At 50.1% G+C, this 17029-nt stretch overlaps 7 protein-coding genes across 7 annotated transcripts; 3 read left to right on the forward strand and 4 right to left on the reverse strand.

Annotated features, from left to right (window-relative positions):
* Positions 1-147: 147 nt before the first annotated feature.
* N7511_005892 (Ribosomal protein S18) lies at positions 148-3239 on the reverse strand (the record flags this gene model as incomplete). Its single annotated transcript, XM_057128269.1, has 5 exons — positions 148-1878; positions 1944-2032; positions 2468-2648; positions 2767-3002; positions 3104-3239. The coding sequence occupies 5 exons, from the start codon at positions 3237-3239 to the stop codon at positions 148-150; spliced, it is 2373 nt and encodes a 790-aa protein (XP_056984786.1).
* Positions 3240-3430: 191 nt separating this feature from the next.
* Positions 3431-5865, forward strand: N7511_005893 (uncharacterized protein; the record flags this gene model as incomplete). The annotated part of the gene is made up of 2 exons (XM_057128270.1): positions 3431-5643; positions 5697-5865. 2 exons carry the CDS (start codon positions 3431-3433, stop codon positions 5863-5865), a joined length of 2382 nt encoding a protein of 793 aa, XP_056984787.1.
* Positions 5866-6437: 572 nt separating this feature from the next.
* N7511_005894 (threonine/serine exporter family protein) lies at positions 6438-8612 on the reverse strand (the record flags this gene model as incomplete). Its single annotated transcript, XM_057128271.1, has 1 exon — positions 6438-8612. The coding sequence occupies one exon, from the start codon at positions 8610-8612 to the stop codon at positions 6438-6440; it is 2175 nt and encodes a 724-aa protein (XP_056984788.1).
* Positions 8613-9686: 1074 nt separating this feature from the next.
* On the reverse strand, positions 9687-10797 carry N7511_005895 (uncharacterized protein; the record flags this gene model as incomplete). The annotated part of the gene is given in 3 exon segments (XM_057128272.1): positions 9687-9725; positions 9782-10461; positions 10479-10797. 3 exon segments carry the CDS (start codon positions 10795-10797, stop codon positions 9687-9689), a joined length of 1038 nt encoding a protein of 345 aa, XP_056984789.1.
* A 418-nt stretch (positions 10798-11215) lies between these two features.
* On the reverse strand, positions 11216-13028 carry N7511_005896 (uncharacterized protein; the record flags this gene model as incomplete). Its single annotated transcript, XM_057128273.1, has 4 exons — positions 11216-12018; positions 12068-12552; positions 12601-12914; positions 12984-13028. 4 exons carry the CDS (start codon positions 13026-13028, stop codon positions 11216-11218), a joined length of 1647 nt encoding a protein of 548 aa, XP_056984790.1.
* Positions 13029-13722: 694 nt separating this feature from the next.
* On the forward strand, positions 13723-14622 carry N7511_005897 (histidine phosphatase family protein; the record flags this gene model as incomplete). Its single annotated transcript, XM_057128274.1, has 4 exons — positions 13723-13776; positions 13833-14180; positions 14237-14396; positions 14474-14622. 4 exons carry the CDS (start codon positions 13723-13725, stop codon positions 14620-14622), a joined length of 711 nt encoding a protein of 236 aa, XP_056984791.1.
* Positions 14623-15428: 806 nt separating this feature from the next.
* N7511_005898 (putative MFS sugar transporter) lies at positions 15429-16959 on the forward strand (the record flags this gene model as incomplete). Its single annotated transcript, XM_057128275.1, has 2 exons — positions 15429-16295; positions 16357-16959. The coding sequence occupies 2 exons, from the start codon at positions 15429-15431 to the stop codon at positions 16957-16959; spliced, it is 1470 nt and encodes a 489-aa protein (XP_056984792.1).
* Between the last annotated feature and the right edge of the window lie 70 nt (positions 16960-17029).

The raw sequence follows: 17029 nt of genomic DNA on the forward strand, positions 1-17029 counted from the left end.
TTACGGCCCCCCGGTCACCGCCACGCACTGTTTGTTGTTGCGCCCAACGCTGTGCCTGACATCTACAGTTTTATTGCATGGTTTGGAGTAGGCTTGAATTAGAATTGGTCCCAGCCTTGAAATAGTTCATTCTAGCAAATATAATATCTATTGGAGACCGTCCACTTTCCACTTCTTCACCGCAGCGTCAGCCCCAACGGAGACGATCTTCACGCCTCCGTCGACCCAAGCGACTCCATGGACACCTTCCTTGTGAGCATTCTGCAGCTCAACCCAGTCTCCAGGCTTGGCCAAGCTCCAAACAAAGATGTTTGTGTCTAGCGATCCACTCACAACGTGTGATCCCGTAGGATTCCAGGCAAGGGATGTGATTCGTGCGGTGTGTGCTGTCCAGCGGTCAGTAACCAGACTGCCATCTGAAACCTTGAAAACCAGAACACGTCCCCGCAGGTCACCGACTGCGAGGTGAGAAGCATCTGGGGAGAAGGCAAGGGAAGAAATCGGGTTGCGAGAAGCACTGATGTCGGCTCGGGGAGAAAGTCGCGAGCTGGAGATGGCGCAAATCTGAACTGATCCATTCTCGCCGCCGACTGCTGCCATGGAGCCGTGCGCCGCGACAGTGGTAGCTGCGAAGTCGGTCTTGTACTCTCCAGTCTTCTTGCCATCCTGGTAAATCTCGACAGCCTCACTCTCACCGACCAGGACGGTCACATCACCAGCTGCAATGCCCTTGGGCTGTCCGTTCAGCTTTGAAGCGCTACCGGTGTAGGTCTTGGCGGAAGCATCGATGGAACGAACGGTGTCGTCCCAGCCGACACTATAAATTCTACCTGACCCCTCCGATGTCGTCGCAAGCCCGGCAACGTAACCGGGGTGGCCTTCTCCCTCAATCTCCTCCGCGGTGCCGGTGGCAACATCCCAATTGCACACTCTTCCATCGAAGCTACCTGTCCATAGGGTCTCCTTGTTGTCCACGGTAGTCTGGTTCAAGGAGGTTATACTTTTCTGGTGGCCAGAGACAACCTGGCGGGGCTTGGGAGTGCCTTCAACCAGATAGTTGAGGTCACCACTGAGCGACAAACTGATGAGCAAATCGTCGCTTCTTCCAGGGGGCCATACAACGCCAACCTGGTGATCGCGAACAGCCATAGCACCCTCCTCTCCCAGAGTCCAGGTTTGGGTTGCCTTGCCAGCCTCGACATCCCAAATCTTAACGGTACGATCGGCACTTGCGGTCACGAACTTTCGAGAGTCCTTGGCCCAAGAAACACCGAAGATACTGCCGTTGTGTTCGCCTTCACCAATCTGACCCTTGGTCTCACCAGTCTTGCCGTCGTAGAGCCAGATCTTGCGGTCTGCGCCGACGCTGACCAAGTGCGAGCCATCCGGACTAAATTGAACTCCGTAGATGTAGTTGGAGTGCTTGTCCGCAATCCCCATATTGAACTTGAACGGCGCTCCATGGTAGAAGACGGTCTTTCGGTCATCGCCAGCAGTGGCAGCACGCAGAGGCCTCTGCTGCCTGATTGACACAGTGTTGAGTTGTTGCGTGTGGCCGTGAATCTCACCAACGGTATTTCCACTGTCCCAGGTGATGCAGTGTCCATATCGCTGCTTGCCATCACCGACAGCAATGATGCGCTGAGAGTCCCCGTCCCAGGCTAAATCGTTAATCCGTCCATTGACAATGCTGTATTCGCCCTTGGTGATTCCTTCACCGACACAGTCCCACACTCGAACAATTCCCGCAGCATCACCACTGGCAACGTAGAATCCAGATGGGGCGAACCGTGCGACTGTTGTCTGGGCCTTGTGCTCAGTGTACTGTCTCGCAACAGCGGGGTCGTCAATTGAACGAAGGAAGATCGATTTGTTGGACTATGGTAGGCATTGTTAGATCTGAATGGTCTTGTTGGTGTGAGTTGTCAAGTTGCAGGACGTACTGCATATGCCAATCGCTCGCCTTTGGCATCGGAGGAAAGCTGCGTAGGTTGGCCGCGGGTGGTGGAGGGGCTCGCAGCCCAAATGGACTCTTGGAGAATGTCAGGTCGGCAAGACACTATATGAAGACAGTAGGATCTCACCGTTCGTAAGTGACATTGCTGGAGGGGGGGTTTGACACTCAGTGAGTTGGAAGTGGGAGAGTGTTTACTGACGTACGTTAGCGGGGAACACCAGCCACGTCTCAGCTGCAGCTAAGCCGTTTGGTCAACTTTGGCCATACAAAATGCCGAGTAAAATCTCTGTGTACTGTACTGTATGTAGTCTGCAAGTGTGTACTGTGTTTCTCTACGAAATTCATGTATGTCGGAAATAAATGCATAGCGCTAAGAGTAATAATACACGAAGTGCCCTTTCAACCAGGCACCGGCCTGTACTTATACAAGAACATCTTCTACCAAGATCTTAGATCAGACCTCAAGAACAATAGATCCAGATCAGAAGAAGCCACCAGGGCCCTCCATACGTGCCCGCATCTCAGATGCAATGATCTCAGGGTGTCGGTGAACGCTGGGCATGAGACCCATGCCAATGGCTCGTCGCAATGCCTTGGCCAACTTGCGCTGGTTTACAGGTCGCAGGCCGGTTTGGGATCGGGGCTTGATGCGGCCCATGGAGGTCATATATTCGGACATAACGGCGAAGTTCTGTGGAGAGGACCGTGTCAGTCAAAGGTTGTCACCTTGATCGGTTAAAGATATTGTGTATGTAAAGATGACTGGAAAGCTATTTTGAAGTGCTGCTGCGGGATGCTATGGTTCATACCTTGTACATGTCGAGAGGGTTCAAGTTCAATGCGTCGAAGGCGTCTGTGCGAGGGCTCTTGCGCCTTCCCCATTTCTTCATCTCTGCTGGACTCAGATCATGGGGAGCGTAAACATCTCCGGCCTGGAATTCGCGGGACTGGAATCGTTCAAGAGCGCGGCTCTCACCCTGCACCTTCTGGTCCTCGAGGTACTTCAGACGGCTGGGTAACCGGCGGCGCTGGAGCACATTGGAGCCTACCGCTGCATGTCAGCAGCCGTTTTCGCATGATACCCAATTTCGAATCATTTGAGAAGTAAAAGTATAGTAGGGGTTGCGGTAGGGGGGCATTACATACCCTGCGAGCCTGTGTTGCGTTGAGAAGTGAAGGCGCTCATGGCAGCGGTCGAGCTTGAGCGACTAATCGAAAGGCCAACATTGGCGGTAGTGGCGACATTGCGCAACACCGAGGAAGAAAAGAGGTTCAACGACATCTTGCTTGAAACGCCTGAGGATTTGACGTGGATGTGAGTGTCCGGGATCAACGCGGAGTTGAGATCTTTTTTCGCCAAGACTTCTTCCGCCTAGCAAACTCCAGCTCTCTCCGCGTCGCGACTCTTTTCCAGCATCGGCACCACCTCCTCCTGATTTCAATTCGAGCTTCAGGCTTTGCTCGCAGTTCACTATGCAGTCCCATCTCACCAGAAGGGTCTTTCGCGCACTTATTAACAATGAACCACTTCGTTTCTCGCAATGCCATCGGAATCGGCTGCTACATACCATAGCTCCTCTACGTGTACGAGGTCCTCTTCCCGGTCTCCCACATATGTCACGACGCACTCTGTTCTCCTTCAACACGTCCCAAAACACCGAGGCAGATTCAACCACTCTACAATCCGAGAAAGGTCTCAAGCCTATGGCGGATTTGATGAGATCTCTTGTCGGTAGAAACAGACCTCCTCCTAATGAGGTCCTCGCAAAGGCATTTCAGGTATTTTTCGCTACACGACTTGAGACACCAGGAATTATCAATCTCTTTCAGGCTCGCCTCCTGAACACCACTTGGAAACATTTGAAGAAGCAACAAAGCGAGCTAGAAGAAAAAGAGTTCCAAAATGTCTTCTCAATTGAGAACCTGGAGAAAATGCTGTATGTGCTCAACGAATGTGAAGTTCCTCAAGAGGCTCGCGAGACTGTTCTGCGCATTGGACGATTTGCATATCTTGAACTTTGTGCGGATCATGGATTTGGCGCGAACAAGATTAGTAGAGAAGCTATCATTCTCTACGTTAATCTCACGGCTATGAATGGAAATCCTGAAGAGGCCAGACATACTGTGTTGAAGTACATGGGCCAAATGCGCAATGCTAGGCCATCGCCTTGGCTCACCGTGCTCAAGGGATTTGCCCTGAAAGACGATATGCGGCTGGTCCGGCAAATCGTTCAAGATTTTGAGAAACACGGCAATGAATTTGACAGCAATTCTCATCTCGAACTGCTCAAATTCCTTATTGGCCAGGACCAGCTTCATGCAGTCCAGACTGTCTACAATTTCTCGATCTCCGGCCAACCCGAACCTTCCTTGGCCGCGAAAGAGGCTGTGATCAAATATTGTATCTTCAAGTCTCAACTCGAGTGGGCTTCCACGATCTATGAGACTCTCCCTCGCCATCCCAGTTCGGAAACTGCAAGGATTATGCTGCTCTGGGAAGCTGCACAAGAAAGCAACGCTTCTGATATTGCATTGAAGGCTGACACATGGGTTGCAAATAACCCGTCACTCAAGACATCCATCACAATTGAGACTATCAATGATTTGCTCAAGTTGGCCAACGTTCTTGATAGACCCCAGTTGACTGCCGATTTCATGAAGCTATCAGAGAAATGGGGCCTCACGCCGAATGAGCAATCTTACAGTTTGCAAATGGAATCCCACATCCAGGCTGGTAATGTCAAGGAAACGTTAGAACTTTTGGAGGACAAGGTTGACCCAGCCTCCCTCGCAACTGCAAATCTACCCCTTGCAAACAAACTCATCACAATGCTTTGCCGCTCGGAGGAAAAGGACGCCTTGTTCCAGCAAATTTCCTCCCTGCTTGACCCTCTCTTCCAGGACAATGTGCGCCTGGACCCCAAGACCGTTGCCGCATTGACACATATGCTCCTCTACCGACATGATTTGGAGGCTGTTTCAGATCTTTTGCGTCCAAGGCTGGGTGACTACGACGACGAAATGAAAATGTTGGTTCGAACCGCGCTCACCGACTTCATTTTGGACATGAACCAGGCCGATACAGAGGTATCAAATGCCTATGAGCTCCTGAAAATTGCATTCCCAGAGACTGGTGTTCCGATGCGAACCAAAATTATGTCCTCTTTCTTCGAACGCGAGCGCAGTGATCTTGCCGTCCAGGTATTTGGGCACATGCGTCAGGCTGAACAATGGGCCCGTCGTCCTAGGCCGGACACCTACGCCCGCTGCTTCCAAGGATTATCTCGCACGGCCGATGCTACCAATCTGGAACTCGTGCACAACATGCTGAAGCTGGACACCCAGGTTGACCTGACTACCAGAATTCTGAATGGTCTGATGATGGCTTATACTGCGTGCGAAATGCCAGAGAAGAGTATGGATATCTTCAGACAAATCCTCCAGTCCGAAGAGGGTCCTACTCGTCACACTATCAGAATATTCTTCAAGGTCTGCGAAAAGCACCACAACGGGGCCCAAGAAGCTTTGAAAATGTTTTCAAAGGTCAAGAAGTTGGAGATCTCTCTTGATCGCCCGCTATACTCCGCATACATGGAAGCCGTGGCAGCGCAGTGCGAATTTGACCTCGCAACCGAAGTCATCAACAACATGGAAGCCGAGGTCGGAGTTCTTCCAACCAGCAATACGTGAGTACTTCTCTATGGTCTACAAGTTGGGATCACGGCTAATATAAGCTTAGTATCGGGTTATTCTATAACGCTATCCCATACCAGTACTGGAAGGACGATGTTGAGAAGTGGGCAATTGAAAAGTACCCCGAGCTCTGGGAACATCTGGTTAAGACGAATCGCACTGAGCACGAAGAAGGACTCAAGTTCGATGGCATCGTTAATGAGGTGGTGATTTAATTTAAAACTCCACAGCACATAGCTCACTGTATATTATTTTGGATCCTGCAACTGCTGTTCCTCCTTTTGTGTAAAATGGCGTTTCATTTAGCATCTCGCGTATATTGAGCCGTTGACTTGATCTCGATTGAAAATACTCACTTGAAAATATTGTTGGTTCTCGGGTGTAATTGACCAGCCAAGTCCAAACTTAACCCTCAACTTAACCTAGACAGCACTCTGTCATCGCAATCCCCCATTTTATATCTCTTTCTGCGCACATTCAACCCCAGCCAAAATGGCTACTGTGGGTGCTGTTTTGACGCTGTGACGTTGTATCCTACGATTTTTACTTCAGAAGAGGAAGCCAAAGATATATCGTTGGTGGTCTGAGTTGCTCTGCTGGTAGAACACAACAGGCATATGTCTCTTGTAGATCATCTAGAATAAGAATATTGTGATATCGTATAAAGAGCGGGGAGCTGACTCCAAAAAAAAAACAAGAAATTTCGCTCATATCAAGATTCAAAACGCCAATGCAAATAGTACAAGGTAATCATTCAAATCGCTAGATATCAAGCAAAATGCACCGTCTAAAGACTGAAAATTCCACTGCGCTTCTTTCCATGCGGATAAACAATGAGAGCCGAGATGAACAGCCCGACGGAAATACCGATGGCTGTCTGGATCATTCCATAGCCCAGCGAAGTGAGCGAGCTACTGGATGTGGCACTGGTAGTCGCGCTGGTGACATTACCAGAGGCCACGGCGTCGGCATACTCCAGTCCTGAGATGATTGATCCACTGGACGCAAGACCGGAAGGGACGAGGGTGAAGATTCCAGGGATGATAGCGGCAGCGGCGTGGCCATGCCACACGCGACTGTAAAGATTGGCCAAGAGGCCGATGGTAAAGGCACCAACGGTGTTGGCGACCTGGTTTGAACCGAGTTTCTTGGTGCTGAAGTAGTTCGCCACGTAGCCGCAAACGCCCATGAAGATTGTCACTGGGAGCTGTTTAGGCTTGGCTTGGTTGATGAGAGCGGCAAAGAGACAGAATAGCGCCACGAAAGGGAAGTGCTGAATATATTCGTTGCCCCAGACCTCCGGTAAGCCTGTGCATGTCGATTGGTCTGAGGCGTTTCCGTCCATTAAGCCGTAGATCGTGGTTCCGACTGTCACGCCGTAACCGAGGAAGAGGGAGTAGATGATTGTGAAGACCATGCGGATAGAGCCTGCATTCATTTGATGCGATTGTAGTTCCAGACTACTGCTAAGGACGGCAAAACCGGGGAGAATCATGGCAATCGAAGATTGGGCCATGGCTGAAAAGCAGAACACTCGTTCGCCGTTATGGTGAATACTTCCGAACGCGCGCGCAAGGAAGGACGTGAGAATGGCAGCGGATACCTCGAGGACGTTCGAGTATGTGGCCGAGTTAGGGGCGATGACATGTTGCATGAAGCCTACCAAGCATCCGAGTATAAAGATAATGGGCAGGTCAACTGGGCGAGCGCTGAAGGAGTATGGACCAACTGCAACACTGGCGAGCCCAGTCAGACAGACCAGCACCCATTTATTGTAGCGTGGTTTGCGCTGCATAATCTGATCCAAATCCTGCGTAGCCTGTTCGACGCCGATCACGTCGTGCACCACGTTCTTGTAGACGTTGTGCGTCTCCGCCAAACGGGACAAATCCAGTCCTTGGATCACTCTGATGATCTTCACCTCGGCCGTACGAGTAAACGGGTCATCGAAGGACATGAACATACAGCCTGGAATATACAGGAACTGTGCCTTGACTTCCAAGACGTTGGATGTCATCGTCATATACTCTTCCAGTCGGTGAGTCGGGGCACCGTACTTCATGAGAGCTCGGCATAGCTGCATGATATACTGCTGCCGTGACAAGAGAGCAGCAATATGTACTGTAAGCGCCACATTCTTCTTGCTTTGGCGTTTGTGCTTCTTCCGCTCCTTCGAGTTTGCAGGAGCCGGCCCTGTGGCAGCAGGGACTCCAACTCGGCCCATATCCATCGATGCATGAATGAGCGAGGAAGTATAGCTGTGTGTTGGCTTCTTAGCAGGCTTGGTGCCGTTGGCATACCATTTCACTTTGTCTCTTTTGCCACCTGGTGTTACAGTGCCAGAGGGTACGGCAGAGGGCGCAATGGAGGGCGCCAGTGTTTCCGTGTCAGGGTCTGTCGACGATGCAGTGGAGACGAGACTCATGCGACTAGCCGTTTGAAGGTTGTTGGCATAGACACGGAGTAGATGCGAGAGCATTCCTCCTGGGGGCCCTTCCGACTGGCCCATCATGTGCTCATCGGGAGTTCCTGGAGTCGTTGCCCCAGAGCGAGGTTCTTCGATAGGTGGGCGTCGTGGCGGGTGTTCTAACCCTAATTGTTCCACCAGGAGACGGGCTTGGGATCCCGTGTCTGTTCCAGGGATTCTGTCTTCTTCATCATGGGCTTGACGGGCGTCGAATGCTTGTATGTCGTCTGTGGCTCCATACCACTCGGGAGTGATGGGTGAATCCAGTCCATCCGCTTCTCTTTCATGCGGTCGTCCCAGTCGGTCTGCTAACGTGGATGCGCCGTTTCGAACACGTTTGCTTGCTGTCCGCCATCGCTGGATAGCTGAAACAGTGGGCTTTTCACTGACCTCGTCTTGGCAGAGAGTCTCCGAATTAGTCGTATTGTCGCCATGGTCGCCATGATCGTGACCTTCGTGGTCTCTCTCCCCATCTTCCGAGGAATGAAGAGGCATAGATTGGGAATTATCCAGTGAATCCGACATTTCATATAACTCACACAGTAAAGGTGAACCCTACCGGGAGTAGCCGGAGAAAATAGCGATCTTTTTCCAGGTGGGTTTGACGATCCCAGGGGGGAGATACAGTATATCAGTTGAGCGAGCCCTAACCTCACACGACAGGGAGCCCAACACGCAACAGTCCAAAATACCCCACAGACAAGAACAAATTCATATTCCTGGGGAGTAAAAAGGGGGGGAAGACGTTCTTTTTCTAGAATGAGGAGAAACCGGACCTTCACCCGCGCTGTCTCCAATTTACCGGACCCACGTCGCTAATGTGGATTGAGCTCATGTCCAGGGGAACGCGTCAGTTACCTCCGAAACGTGGCCTCCAGAGATTGAGAAATGGGCGAGTTGGCTGGTTTTTGTTGGTCCTGAAACAGGAATTTATGCTGGTCCATGGGACCATACCCAGGATCAGGCACACAGCAACAAAGAATCGAGGAGATCCGAGGCCAAAAGAAGCCGATAGAGGCCACAGGCATAAGTTCTCGATTATATCATACGGTATTGTCTGATTTTTGGGCTCATAAAAAAATAAGCTTCTCCTTTAGGCACTAACCCGCGCTAACCAGTTCCTCGTTGATTTGCCTTGGGCTTCATACGCCATGCAAATATCAGCACTCAATCTCAAAATAGACCATAGATATAAAAACGAAACCATTCCCGATCACTTGACTTGCAGAAATTTTCTCTAGTCTGGACTGCGCCTCGGACTATTTATGACCTCGGTGCGAAGTGGGCCATAGTTCCACTTTGTTAACAGGCAATTTTCGGTCGACTTGATTGGGAACCGTTAGGGTTCCCACTACGTCTAGAACCAAAGAAAAGGGGAGGAATTGAGCATTCTGTCGGAGGATCTAGATCTGTATATTTAACCATCGTATGGTTCAAAGGCCATTTTCTGGCATGGCTTCGGCAGTTCGAATATTATATCCGAGGCAAGTTATGCACTTAGTAAGGAAAATTATAACTTATGATCCCAATTTTTATGAAACACACTACAAGGGCCTCTAGCTGAGAGGCTTATGCCGAGCTCGCCATGATCAATACAATATTTACCGCCTATCAAGTATTGAGTTAGTATGGGAACCAGAAAGGCACAGGAAATATAGTCTTACCAGCAGTAAATCGACTCCTTCCGCAACCTCAGCCTCCCATTTGGACTTGATTCCAGACCTTCCATAGTCTATAACGTTATGCCTGGCTATATGGATGATCTTTTGATCCGCCATCATGACACCGATACCGGATGCAGTGAGCTGCATCACTTGGAGGTCGACTTTGGACCCGGATGAAATGCCAGCCGAGAGCAAAGTTGGAGTCTGCAAGGAAGACGAAGATGGAGCTGGGGCTGGCTCGTTCGGCGGCTCTATCGCATCCAGGAGATCTCGTATCGAGTTTGACGAGTTTCTGCGGACCGACGCGTAGGAGGGAAGGACAATGTGCGAGTCTTGGTCCCTTTCACGCCTTGTTGGTTCCGGGCTGAATTGGTCCTCTGAGGTAGGGAATGGGCTCCTTTTCTCGTTTCTCCAGATCTCAGCCTCCTCGTCTTGATATTCCTCTTCATCGCCAGCAACAGACGCATAAGGCGGCGGCTCATCACCCACACCGCGTCGAGATCCAGTCTCTGAATTAAACACAGGCTCCGGTATAGGATCCGATGAATGGACTCGTGATCCAGTATCGGAATCCCCAGCCCCAAGTACATTCCATAACTTCACATCCAACTTGAATCCGGTACTTCCACTCCCACTCCCACTGCCACCCCCAGACCAAGGCATGGAAGCCTCGAGTAAGTCTGCTCTCCCCCCACACCCCGTACAGCCCATCTTCGAGATCCCATCCAAACCCGTCTAAGCTCCAGTACTGGCACCCCGGCTGCATCACATATCTGACGGTGTTGCGTGGGCCATGGCTTCCCCGATACGGTGAAGAGCAACGTGTATCGGTCGGGACTATCAAGAGGCTCGTGCGCGCGGATGAGATGGACAGTAAACGCTCGGCCTGGGGTTTCGCGCGTGATGGAGAGAGTGGTTGGGGCGTCAATGAGGCGGTCTGGGGGTGGAGAGAGGAGGTTATTGGGGCATAGTGCTATTGGAGTTGCGGGGGGTGTAAGGGGATATGTTCGGGGCATTCAGAGTAAATGATTCTCTCCAATGTTTCTTTAAAAGGACTCTTTACTTCTTGGGGATGTGACAAGTGAAGATCTGTTGACGTGGGGTTTCGGGTGCGCCGGATATACTCGGCCAGTATCACGAAGTTTGTCTGATTTCATTCAATGGTGCTGGAAGTATTGGAAATCTATAGATCCATCGAGACTGTAGGGTTTTGTTCGTCTGGCAGTTGGAATTGTGTCGATCTGTATAACGCCAACTGGCTTACAGAACACAAGAGAGAACGAAATCCTGTTCAAGTGGAATGACATCAGCCAATCTATACCACTCTTGGTTTGATAGACACAAGCATAACACTTCAGGAGATCACTCATCATCGAATCTATCTACGGACTTATCCAATTGTCGCTGAATCCACCCTAGCCAAGCCTGAGACTATCACCGCCCTCCTCTCCCCCATTCATCGATCAACTTTGAGACATGGAATTGGGTTGTCCAGCCTAGATCCCTTTCGATGCCAGTAAGAATCTCAAGAACGGCGTCCTGCTCCCGCCGTTCTTGGAACACCTGCCCAGCAACAAACAAAGCCTGCACCGAATTAATTCGCACAGGATCGGTTGCATTCGCGAGATTAATCCCACAGATCTCTCGTGCATGATAGAGAGCCTGTTTCAATGCATTGCGGTATGCTCTCAGTCGCGAGGATACAGTCGATTGAATTGCAGTTGACTGCTGTGGCTGGTTGACCAATAAAAGAATCCGAGCTTGGTGATAGCTTTGGATGGTTGCTGCACATAATGGTAGATGGAACCATATTTGCTCAAAGGCTTCCAAGGATAGCTGGTGTCGTGGGTCAGTGCTACCCTCTGCTTTCGTTCGTGCTGCCTCTGTGAACGTTGCTGGGAGACAGTCGTACCACTGTTCTAACTCGGACATGAGAAGATTCCACCGGTCAAGCAGGTGCTGTTGGTTCAGACCGAGGTAGGCTCGTTGCTCGCGTGGTAGAACAAAGTCTTCAAAGGTGACTGTGTCTCCCATAATTAAGTGGTTGGCGATTTTCCCCAGGAGCCAAGTGAGTTCGTTTGCTTTCATGTCTTCTTCAATTCCTGAGTAGTTTTGGATGTCCAATGGGCTGATTGCGTTGGAGGGTAGCAAATGTCCATGCTCATTTGTGACTAGGCCAGCATTTTGCCATAGACGCATGTCTTTGAGATCGAGACGGGTTGAGGTCTCACTGATAACTAACTGTGTTAGCACATTTTCCGATGCATTTCCGCATTTCAGGCTTACAGGCACAAAGCAGGTCTTGCCTGGCCAGACTCCAAAATATCGGTCCTTTTATTGCTGTCCTGGGAATGATGACCGATGAGTGAATAGGCATCGAGACAGAAGTATCGTTAAAAAGAGGTAGTGCGCTGAGATGAGCCCTCCAGGAAGTACCAGGTGCATCCATAAGCTCGTAGAGACATAGGATTGCCACAGCAGCTAGCATTTCTTCTTTTTCCGAGGGACTGTCGTCATAGGTCTCAAGATCAATTGCGGTTTTCAAATATCCTAGCGCTTGATCGTAGTGCTTTGCGGATTGATAGTGCCAAGTCTCTTCATCTGCCAGCGACAGAATATAGCGATTGCGCTCGCTGCCATCTGATATATGATAGAGATGCTGAAGGTGCTTTGCCGAGAGAGCGCAGACTGCAGATTTCAGCAGAGGCCGCACGGCTGCTATCACGGGCACTTTGGACGAAAAATATGCTGTGGTATCGAAAAGATCCATCCTGGATTCTCTTAGCGATCAGGTCTCTTTCTCCGTCATGCTTACTTACCACTGGCCCGGGCCTTCTTTGAAATGTCGCAACATGTAGGAGATGACCACGTTGGGATCAACATCTTTGCTGGATCTTTCGGGTCTTGAAATCAGGGGGCCGACACGATCCGGTGTATCTGGAATGACTTCTGGTCCTGGCGTATACCATGTAGGAGTTGATTGGAATGAGACATCGGCAGGTGTTGCAGGAGGCTGCCTGTCAACATTGAAGGTTTCCTCTGGCTCTGTATGTTGCTGCACCGATGTGTTGCTTTCTGCTTGATCCCCACGGGATTCGTGTAAAACCTGGCCCTTATCATGCGACCAAGGGTCCTCTATTTGAATAAACGTAACTTCTCTTCCGTTAGCTCAGGGCCATGTTGCTCCAATCTGGAGACTCACGATTCCTGGGCACTTGAACCCATGTTTGATCTTCTTCCAGCCCATTTGAAGTATCGTGGTTCCCCCGCGAGGCAGCTCTGTGGTTATGCCTACTCTTGGGCGTAGAAAAACTCTGACTACGAAAGATGCATCGCTGATCAAACTTGCATTCCCGACTAGCCCTATTGCAAGGGCCGCAGATCGGCTTGGCCTCGTCGCATTTCAACTTGCGTCGTCTGCATGTGAGGCTATACCGGGCAATTAGCTGACTGCGCCATCCTTCAGACTCTATGCTTGTACCATCCTGTATAAGAGCGCATTTCTCCTTTGACAGGAGAGGCTCGGAAAGAATACTATAATCGGATCCGAGTTGAAGTTCTGATCTGATCTGTTGCGCAGACAATTGAGGAAGTTGAGTTCCACTTGTGGCGACTCGGCAATATTTCCGGATTCGGAGAGTATGCAATCTTTGCTTGGAGATTCTCTCGGTATACTCAGTATACTCAATATAACACTCAGTACTCAGCGTCGTCTAATTGGTGACTATGGCTCTGCAGTTTCGATCTCGTCTCCATACGGCACCAAGCCCTTCGCAGAATATTTCGGCTCGGCTTCGCTTCCTGGGCCACTGAATCAATGCATGGTATCCGGACATCGAGCCGAGTCAGGTTCTATAGTCAAAATAAGTCAACTTAGCCTTTATAACGGAGCTTTGGACCCCTACTTGTTATCTTGCCAGTTGAGCATCGAATCAGCGCCAATGCCACCAACTCTTTATTTGATCCGCCATGGACAAGGCGAGCACAACGTCAATGTACATCGAATGTAATCATCTTTTGGGAGAAGAAACTATTCTAATTTCTCTTACAGAACTCAAACCATCTGCGTGATCCATTACTGACCCAAACGGGCAAAGACGAATGCTGTCAACTTCGAGAAGAATTTCCCTTCGCCCAAGATATCTCCGTCGTCCTTGCATCTCCTCTCCAGCGAACCATTCAAACAGCAGCTTGGGTATTTGCGGCAGAACTGGAGAAGCGTCAGCTACCTTTCATTCTAGTCCCTGGGGCACAGGAGATCAGCGGTTTCAACTGCAATCATGGCTGGGATGAGGCGCATGTCAAATTACAAGCCCCGAAGCTAATTGCCGAAGCGGCGCCCAACTTTGATAGTAGTCGATTAGATGTCGCTCTCATGGATGAAATGTGGAACTCCAAGGTACTAAATACTGCTGGTGATGGCATAAACTTTGCTGATGCGAATGCTCTTCATAGACCGGGGTCTATGCCCACACGCTTTCTGCTATCCGCAAGCGCGCTGCTGACTTACGGTCCTGGCTTTGGAGCCGACCGGAGGAACATGTTGCGTTGGTAACTCATGGTGGATTCTTGCACTATCTCATGGAGGATTGGGCAGGCTATGATAAACTCCACTGTATGTTGACCATGGCTACACCCTGTTGATGGAGTGCATGATACATTACAGTCCAGTCACTAACACTGCAGCCATAGGTACTGGCTGGAAGAACTGTGAATGGCGAAAGTTCGAATTCACCGAGGACTCAAACGCACGCGATGCTCATCTGAGGGAAGTTGGCAGCACACAACTAAAAGAAGATAGACCGGTTGGTCTTGATGCTCATTTGATTCAAGAGATCTAGGGTCAAGAGATCTAGGGACTTGAACAAGATGTATTTAGCAAGCAAGAATCAAAAGTATTGATAGTATGAGAAACCTCAGGCTACCACATGCACTTATCAACCCTGAACAAGACGGTTTGGCTATGACTGCCAGACTCGGCTTGTCACCCCTTTTCGGAAATTATTAGCGCCCATCTTCTGCATCAAATAGAAATTTCTGTGCCAGATCTCGGCTAAAGACCAAAGAACAAGTCCTCACAGGCCACAGTGGAGCCAATGAACCGCCCGGGATAGTAAACGACGCGAAAACGGCCCACAAAAGACTCGGTTCGCTTTCCCCCAACTCGGGCCGTGGGGATTTGAATACTCCGGAGACCCTTTTCCGGGGGCCCTATGAAGCTTTTAAAGGATGATGTTCCTGAACCCGAGTAGCTTGAGTAAGCTATGATGGTTGTATCACGGTGTTCCGTAGGCAAGAATCACGAGAATGACAAGAATGACAACACATCAGAACCCACTCATGGACTCTCAGGTCTACTTCATGCTTGCTTTCATACTGCATACGCATACGCATACTTCATGCATCTGAAGATAAGACTGCCACGTGGGGCAGTCCGTATGTACTAACGGAGCATTTAGGGGAAGAGTTTTCATCCCACGCTTTCATATAATAATGATCACTCTTCTCACTCGAAGATTCTCTTCGTTTCACAGTTCTTCAATATTCAATAACTTACACTCCAGAACAAACTTGAAAGAAGATACTTGCCAAAACGCTTAGGGGACCTGGCCTAACTCTTACCCGCAAGCCCTAACTCCCCGACAAAATGGGATTATTCCCAGTCCCTTTTCAGACCCCACCAAGATACCTATTAGCCTGCATCCTCTGTTCAGCAAATGGCCTCCTATTTGGTATGGACACGGGAATCATCGGTCCAGTGACCGACATGAAAGAATTCAAAGCACAGTTCGGTGGTAGTGAAAATTCTACAATCCACGGCCTGATCGTCTCCTGTATCTTGATCCCAGCGGCTCTGTCTTCATTCTTTGCGGGCTACGTTGCCGACCGGCTAGGCCGACCAAAGGGGATCAGTATTGGTGTTTTCATCTTCGGCATCGGAGCTGCTATTGAAGCAGGTGCTGTCCAGCTGTCCATGTTCATCGTTGGTCGTGTCGTTGAAGGACTCGGCGAGGGTCTGTTCCTCGGGAATCTGGTGGTGCTGATTTGTGAGATCTCGCCAACGCGCACTAGAGGTGCGTTGACGACTGGTCCTCAGCTAGCTACGACGCTTGGATTGGTCCTTGGATACTTCGTTTGTTATGGCTCTTCGAATATCCAATCTTCGCTTTCGTGGCGCACGCCATTTATTCTTCTTTCTTCCCTCTCTATCATTCTAGGGAGTCTCTCCCTGTTCTTCTTGCCTGATTCGCCCCAATGGCTGGGTCTCCAGGGTCGTTATGCTATGGCGGAAGAGGCTTGGGAGAAGTTGGGTGTTACTTGCGCGGACCGTGAGAAGATCATAGTTTCAGTACAGACAACGGAGGTTGAGCCTGGCACTGAGATTGAGAAGAAGGGCATGAGCACCATGGAGAAACTCGTGGATGTCTTCTCTAAAGATGTGAGAGGAAGAACCGCCCTTGCTGTTTTCTTGATGGGCATGCAGCAGATGAGTGGTATTGACGGAGTTCTCTACGTATGTCTAATCCTTTTTTTCCCTTCTTTCGCTTCCAGGGAAGCTAACCCTAAGTCGATAGTATGCCCCTGAACTGTTCCAAAAGGCAGGCCTCGCTTCATCGGAAGCAAGCTTCCTAGCCTCGGGTGTCTCAGCCCTCGTCATATTTGCCGTGACCATTCCAGGATTGATCTACGCCGATGGATGGGGCCGCCGAAGCAGCATTGTCTATGGCGGTATTGGGCAGGCCGTTCTAATGTTCTTGATGGGTGGCCTATATGCTGGAAATGCCGTTCATCAATCTACCGGCGCCGGCCGCTGGGTTGTGATTGTCTGTATCTTCCTGTTTGCTGCTCTCTACTCTGTCTCTTGGGGGATCGCTGTCAAAGTGTACGCTGCAGAGATCCAACCTCAGCGAACCCGAGCATCAGCCACAACACTGGGCCATTCGAGTAACTGGCTTTGCAATTTCTTGGTGGCTTTGACCACTCCGATTCTACTTGCAAAGAGTAGTTATGGTGCCTACTTTTTGTGGGGTGGGTGCAGTATTATCACGGCTGTTGTGGGCATTCTCTATATGCATGAGACGAAAGGCCGCACATTCCCTGAGATTGAAGCTGCTTTCAAGGGCAAGTCGTCTGGACAGAGGCAGACTTCTTTCTGGAGTGGGAACGGCAAGGCTTAAGGAATTCCGAATCTGGCATATGCTTGCTATTGAGCTTTGATGATTATATGTGGCACGACCTATAGAGGGA

The sequence above is a fragment of the Penicillium nucicola genome (assembly GCF_028828085.1).
Source record: "Penicillium nucicola strain IBT 29836 chromosome Unknown utg000005l, whole genome shotgun sequence".
NCBI lineage: Eukaryota > Fungi > Ascomycota > Eurotiomycetes > Eurotiales > Aspergillaceae > Penicillium > Penicillium nucicola.